The 7,387-nt window shown below is 40.6% G+C and overlaps 2 protein-coding genes across 4 annotated transcripts in view; one reads left to right on the forward strand and one right to left on the reverse strand.

Annotated features, from left to right (window-relative positions):
- WDR76 (WD repeat domain 76) overlaps window positions 1–2,511 on the reverse strand; it is a 36,829-nt gene extending 34,318 nt beyond the window's left edge. For 2 of the 3 annotated variants that reach the window (XM_014548750.1, XM_014548749.1), the window contains exons 1-2: window positions 2,369–2,511; window positions 656–791 (exon numbers count right to left, since the gene is read on the reverse strand). In XM_014548750.1, the coding sequence (XP_014404236.1) occupies window positions 656–769 (114 nt within the window). In that variant the 5' untranslated portion in view covers window positions 770–791; window positions 2,369–2,511. The remainder of the gene's footprint in view (window positions 1–655; window positions 792–2,368) is intronic. The other variant, XM_005877581.2, reaches the window with a different exon arrangement.
- A 116-nt stretch (window positions 2,512–2,627) lies between these two features.
- MFAP1 (microfibrillar-associated protein 1) overlaps window positions 2,628–7,387 on the forward strand; it is a 24,129-nt gene continuing 19,369 nt past the window's right edge. The window contains exon 1 of the mRNA XM_005877535.2: window positions 2,628–2,833. Coding sequence (XP_005877597.1) covers window positions 2,749–2,833 — 85 coding nt within the window. The 5' untranslated portion in view covers window positions 2,628–2,748. The remainder of the gene's footprint in view (window positions 2,834–7,387) is intronic.

The raw sequence follows: 7,387 nt of genomic DNA on the forward strand, positions 1-7,387 counted from the left end.
CTTGGGTCTCTTAAAGAAGCCAGCTTCCTAGTCTCAACCCAAACTCAAGTACGTACAGTCAAACCTCGTCTCTCCGTCTCCCATCTCCAACAACAGGGTTCTATGTTGTCTCCCCACCGCACCCCCCCCAAAAAAAGAGAGAAAAAATGTCTCGGTGGTTGACCAAAACTTCAGTTTTCGACCTGACCATCCTTTCATGCTGGCACCTCAGCATGACAAAAAGCATTTTGCAGGCAATGCTTTTGTTGCTGTCGATTAGCACAATTTTAAAACAAAGGGGCCATCAAGAGTTGCAAAGAGTGTGAAAGTGCTCACAAAACAGCAATCACAGGCAATTGAACGTAGGTTTAAAAAAAAAACAACACCCTGTTGTAATTGGATAAGAAAAAGCAGCTGGTGATAGATAGCATTTCGGAAGCATGATATATGAAAAATTCCTTTAAGACTAGTAGGGGGGGTTCAATAAATTTAAGAAAATAAGTGTTTATTTAAAGATTAAACAGTGCGTATACAAGAAAGGTTGAAACGGAATCATTTGGGGGCCTGGAACAGATTAATTCAATTTACATTATTTCTAATGGGGAGGAGGAATGATTCGGTTTTCGAACAAATCACGTCTCCAACAGCCTTCTGGAACGAATTAAGTCCACTGTACCTTAAAGATGCGATGGGATGGGATGAATATTTTTACCTTGAATCCTGGTGATTTAGATGCTGCTGGTGCCAGGACCTCGCTTTGAAAACACCGGCACTTTTGCTGAGGAAACATTATCTTGCCTCGCAAGGTGAGCCTGAAAAGGATTCAGACTCACTTAGATGCCCTCAGAAATAGAGAGGGAAAGCCTAGCTGGTGTGGCTCAGTGGTTGAGCCTTGGCCTACAAACCAGGAGGTCACTGGTTCGATTCCCAGTCAGGGCACCTGCCCAGGTTGCAGGCTTGATCCCCAGTAGGGGGCCTGCAGGAGGCAGCCAATCAATGATTCTCTCTCATTGATGTTTCTATCTCTCTCCCCCTCTCCCTTCCTCTCTGAAATCAATAAAAATATTTTTTTAAAAAGAAATAGAGAGGGAAAGAAATTGAAATCAACGTTCACCCTTTACCTCGAGTCCCCTAGTTCCTTGTAACCCCACCACTAGGATAGTATGCCCTATGGCTACCGAATTATCTTCTTCTTCTTCCTAGGAAGGGAGGCATTTTGATTTCCCACCCCCACCCCACCCCCAAAAGCTGATAACTTTCAGCTGGTTTAAATTTCACTAGCTCCTCTGCCCACCAGTTAACTAAAATACTAATGATGACCTTAAGGAGCCTAAAGGTTGGGGGGAAAGTGGATCAAGTAATTTGTGTATCACAAAATAACATCAGATTTTAGTGCACGGTATTTCTTGTAGATAGCCATTTTATTTTTTCTTCAATTAGCAATAATCGTGCCTCCAATAAACCTTATTGGCTATGATACTGCCACTGCACAAAGCTAGATACAGCCATATTAATTTTATTTTCTGTTCTCTGGGTTGCCATGAGCCAAAACAATTGTCTCCCAACAAATTACTCCCTTTGGACAGCATAGTTTTAGAGCTGATTCATTCATATTATAAAATTAAGGTCCTTTTCTTTCAATCCGAAACTGCTCCCTTGGTTGGTTACTTGGGTCTTCTCCTGTTCTTCACTGTAGACTTGCCCAATTTTATTTCTTCTCACAGCCAGCCCAATTATAAAACCCAGGTGAAGTAATCCTATTAACAACACCTGCAAGGCTGTCACCAGTCCTTGACTCAAAAATTACTGGTAAAATCAAACTTTTCATAGAGTCTGTTCGTATATTTCTGAACTTCGACTTTGTTCATGCTGTCCCTTCTCTCCCCACCACAGCAGTTGTAAAATCCGTTCTACGATGAAATGTGTTCTGACTTACAATTAGCCAATGTGTTTTATACAACCCAGCTAGTGAACTGCAATTATTTCTGTTATAGTTCTATATGCCCTTGAAGACTTTCTGAATAAAACTCAAGCTTCTTTTTTTATTTTTAATATTTATATTTATTTATTTATTATTTTAAAATTCAAGCTTCTTGAGAACATGAAGCATTTAACATTATTCCATATTCCTTACAGAGAGCTAAGCATGCTAAACGCAGCAAATACTTAATACTTATAGACGTCTATACAGACACTTTCCAACCAGGAATGTTTTCATAGGCAGTCTCCAAAAACTTGAACTGGAAAACCTAGAAGTAGAGTGCTCAGATTTCAGGCATCAGGTGCTATTTAGCAGTATTTCTGTCCCAATTAAACGCTAATTCTGAACTCCCAACAGTCCGGACAAACTGCCCTTCACTGTCTCCAAAGTTTCTCATTCGTCACTAACCCATTTTCCTCCGCTTCAAACTCAGGTAACAAACGAAATCTTTCATTCTGATCTTCCTCGCCGCCAGGGAACAGCAAACCTCCACCGGAACAATTTCCGGCGATAAGTCACATCCGAATACTGGGAGACTGAGGACTACAGGCTGACTGTGCACATGCGCAGTAACAGGCTCCGGTTCCAGCCGTAGGCGCAGGCGTCCTCCACAATCCCACAATCCTCTGGTTGCGTACTTCCGGTTTTTCTAGCCCCGCCTTAAGTGGTGTTTCCTTCAGTCGCGCTGCAACGTCCAGGGCCTGTAGTAGGAGAGGATTTTTCTGTTTTGCCGTTGATAGCTGTTTACTACTTGGAATCAGGGAAGTGCCCGGAGTCCTGCCGCTGCCATGAACATGTCGGTCCCCAGCGCACTCATGAAGCAGCCGCCCATTCAGTCCACGGCCGGGGCCGTCCCGGTCCGCAATGAGAAAGGTACTGTGCTGGGCCGTGTCCATCGGATCTGCCCCTTCCTTCCCCGGCGCCCTCCACACCCCGCAGACCCTGAAGACCTGCCCCCCTATTTCTCCGACTTTCCCCCATCAAACGCGTACCATCTTCTTGTTTCTCTGTGTCGACTGCCCTTAATTGCGACAAGCACCCCTCTTTCCTTGGTCTCCACCAATGTCTTAGATTAATACAAAGTGCATGCCTGCTGTTTTCAAGGCGTTATGCGGGATATCCTCCCTCTTTCGCTATCCATAACACTCTACAGTGCTTTTGTAACTCATCATGATTATTTATGTGTCTCTTTCCCACTCCTGCATCATAAACTCGGCATCTCCTTGAGGCAGGAACCATGTCTTATTAAACTTTTTAAACTTTACACCAACGCAATGACTGTATTTATTAAATTGAATACAAAGTTGTCGCCCTGGCCGGGTAGCTCAGTTGGTTAGATGCGCCATGGTTGCGGGTTCGATCCCTGTTAGGGCACATGTAAGTGGAACAACAAAGCAATGTCTAGCTCTGTCTCTGTCTCTCTCTCTCTGATTTTCTCTGTCTCTCTCCCCAGCTCTTTCTCCCCCTCCCCCACCCTCTCTCTCTCTCTCTCTAAAATCAATAAACTTTTTAAAAAATGTTAATAAAATCAACCAATCAATAAAAATTAAAAATGAATACAAATTTGTGTAAGATAGTGCCCCTAACCTTAAGGAACTCATAGTCTAGTAGATTTGGGACATTCAAAAAAAAAAGTCGAGCCACGCCAGCGAGGCTGACATATTGTTTTAATTACTACAAATTTAAATGTGCCTTGCAATCTATATAAAAACCTTTCCCACCCCCACCTTACTTTCTTTTTAAAAAAAACATAGGTGATACCAAGCCCTGTGAGAGCAGAGAAGGAATCATTTCTTCAGATTGGGGTAATCAAAGAAAATGGCATTTCATTTGGCCATTAAAGGATGGGTAGGATTCTAATGAGTGCAGATGGCAGAAGGAACATGTTATCTATTTGGGGAGTCAGAATAAAGAGAATTTTTTCAATAAGGAATTTAGAATAGAAAAGAGTTATTTTGTATTTATTAAATATACTCTGCCTATCTGTGTGTAACTTGCCTTTTTTTTTTTAAACTAAACATGGCTTTTGAGAAGTATCTTTTGGATACATATAGATCTAATCCGTTCATTTTTAACCGTTTATGAATTCCATTGTATACTTACACCAGTTTGTGTCCTACTGAGAGACCGTTGTGTTGTTTTTTTCTCCTATTACAAACATATCTCTGTGGTGCACCTGTGTAAGAATTCTCTAGGGTACACTCCTACAAGTTCATCATCAACTTAACTGCCTATTACCACTTGTTCTGTTCTCCACAGTGGGTTGTAAGAGCATGAGGAGTTCATCCCCACACATTTGATTTTATCAGAGTTTTAAATTTTTGCTCAATCTAATGTGTGAAATACCTTATTTAATCTGCATTTCCCTGATTACTAGTGAGAATAGACATCTTGTTCATACATTTTTCAGCTCCAGATTTTTTTCTTGTATGAATTACCTATTTCTGTCATTTACTCATTTTCTACTTGGTTTGTTTTTATACTTCTCAAATAGTATTTCCCCATGTTTTGTTTTGGTTTTTGGCTTGTCTTTTAACTTTAGTCTTCTGTTACACGGGTGTTTTTAATTTTAGTGTTAATCAGATTTATCGATTTTATCTTTTATGGTTTGTTCTGTTTTGTATATTAAGAAATCCTTTCCTACCCTGAGATCATAGATATTAAAATTACAAAGATTTTCTATCATCTTTTTTTTAATAAGTTTTCATTGGTTTTAGAGAGAGGGGACAGGAGAGATAGAGAGAGAGAAATATCAATGAGAGAGAAACATCGATCAGCTGCCTCCTGCACACCCCTTCTGGGGATTGAGCCTTTAACCCGGGCATGTGCCCTGACTGGGAATCAGCTGGTGACCTCTTGGTTCATGGGTCGATGCTCAACGCTGAGCCACCCTGGCTGGGCAGATTTTCTGTCATCTTAGTGTTTGCATATTCTAAATAGGATTGAATATACAATTTTCCAATACAGACTCTAAGTTAAGGAGCCTACAGTCCAATAGGGATGTATATATTTAAGATAGGTTTTTCACACTTGGATCTTTAATCCATCCGGAATATTTTGTGTGTGGGTGTCAGAGATCTAATTTTACTGTTTATCTGACAGCCAGTAGTCCCTACTAGTCCATTGTGTGACTACCCAATCCAATGTTGTTGTTTTTAAATTCTCACCTGAAGATATGCTTTCAGGGAGAGAGAGAGAGATATCAATGTGAGAGAGAAACATCAACCAGGGACTGAATCCAAAACCCAGATATGTGCCCTGACTGGGAATTGAACTCATTACCCTTCAATGCAGAGGACAACACTCCAACCAACTGAGCCACACGGGCCAGGGTTCCATTGCTTTTTAATGTCACATCTATAATATACCAAGTTCTCATATAAGTTTCTCTACCCTCTTCTCTGTTCCATTGGTCTCTATGTACCTCCTAAGTCAATGACATTCATTACCCTTCAATGCAGAGGACAACACTCCAACCAACTGAGCCACACGGGCCAGGGTTCCATTGCTTTTTAATGTCACATCTATAATATACCAAGTTCTCATATAAGTTTCTCTACCCTCTTCTCTGTTCCATTGGTCTCTATGTACCTCCTAAGTCAATGACATTTTTTTGGTGTGATTTTTATTTTAAATATATTTCTTATTGATTTCAGAGAGGAAGAGAGAGGGAGAGATAGAAACATCAATGATGAGAGAGACAGAAGGGCATTTTGTGCAAAAAGAGGTAAATAACGAGAAATATTCAAGCTTCAGTGTAAAAGAAGTATGTCAAGGTTAAGAAAGACAAGAGAGGACTCAGGGATGATTTCAGGTTGAAGATTTCCTTCACTTACAGGAAATTAGCTTTTCTAAGACATTACCCATGCTGAATGTTCATTATCTTTGGAGGATATTTATTCTGTTTTATTGTTTTGTTTTGTTTTTTACTAGTTCACACTTTATTTAGTTTTCTTTAGTTTTTAGCTAGTGCCATTGTTTTTTGTTCCAAGATAACAACCAGGTTGTATGCATTCTTTATGATGAAGTGTTCTATTAAATTATTCATTTCAACAAACCAATATATTTTCTGTACTTAATTGTAAAAATTTCATATTGTTTTGAAATGTATTTAAAAAAGAAAAAAATCCTCTTGAAGATCTCAATCTGGTTTATTTTTTTTTTAGAGCAATTTTATGTTCACAGCAAAATTGAGGAAAAGATACAGGGTTTCCTTATACCGCCTTCCCCAACACATGTATAGCCTCTCTCACCAGAATAATACATTTGTTACAATTGATGAACTTACACTGATATGTCATAATCACCCAAAGTCCATAATTTACATTAAGATTCACTCTTGCCCTATCTGGTTTGACTCAGTGGATAGAGCGTCAGCCTGCAGGACTGAAAGGTCCCAGGTTCGATTTCGGTCAAGGGCACATGCCCGGGTTGTGGGCTCGATCCCCAGTAGGGGGTGTGCAGGAGGCAGCCAATCAGCGATTCTCTCTCATCATTGATGTTTTTATCTCTTCCTCTCTGAAATCAATAAAAATATTTTTTTTAAAAAAGATTCACTCTTGGTGTTGTACATGCAATGGGTTTGGACAAATGTATAATGACATAGCCATTGCTGTGGTGTTATACGCAGTATTTTCACTGCCCAAAAAAATCCTCTGTGTTCTGCCTATTCATCCCTCCTCCACACTCAACCCCTGATCTTTTTACAGTCTTCATAATTTTGCCTTTTCCAGAATGTTACATATTTGGAATCTTATAGTATACTAGAGGCCCGGTGCACGAAATTCATGCACGGTTAGGGTCCCTAGGCCTAGCTGGCAATCAGGGCCAATTGGGGCCTTCTGGCTGTTGGCCAGGGCCTTCCTTCATTCTGCGCCACCCCACTGGTGGTCAGCACACATCATAGCGAGCAATCGAACTCCCAGTCTCTGGTTGTTTCATTGGTTTTAGAGAGAGGGGACAGGAGAGATAGAGAGAGAGAAATATCAATGAGAGAGAAACATCGATCAGCTGCCTCCTGCACACCCCTTCTGGGGATCGAGCCTTTAACCCGGGCATGTGCCCTGACTGGGAATCAGCTGGTGACCTCTTGGTTCATGGGTCGATGCTCAACGCTGAGCCACCCTGGCTGGGCAGATTTTCTGTCATCTTAGTGTTTGCATATTCTAAATAGGATTGAATATACAATTTTCCAATACAGACTCTAAGTTAAGGAGCCTACAGTCCAATAGGGATGTATATATTTAAGATAGGTTTTTCACACTTGGATCTTTAATCCATCCGGAATATTTTGTGTGTGGGTGTCAGAGATCTAATTTTACTGTTTATCTGACAGCCAGTAGTCCCTACTAGTCCATTGTGTGACTACCCAATCCAATGTTGTTGTTTTTAAATTCTCACCTGAAGATATGCTTTCATTGATTTGGG

This window comes from Myotis brandtii, unplaced genomic scaffold (genome assembly GCF_000412655.1).
Source record: "Myotis brandtii unplaced genomic scaffold, ASM41265v1 scaffold521, whole genome shotgun sequence".
Taxonomy (NCBI): Eukaryota; Metazoa; Chordata; class Mammalia; order Chiroptera; family Vespertilionidae; genus Myotis; species Myotis brandtii.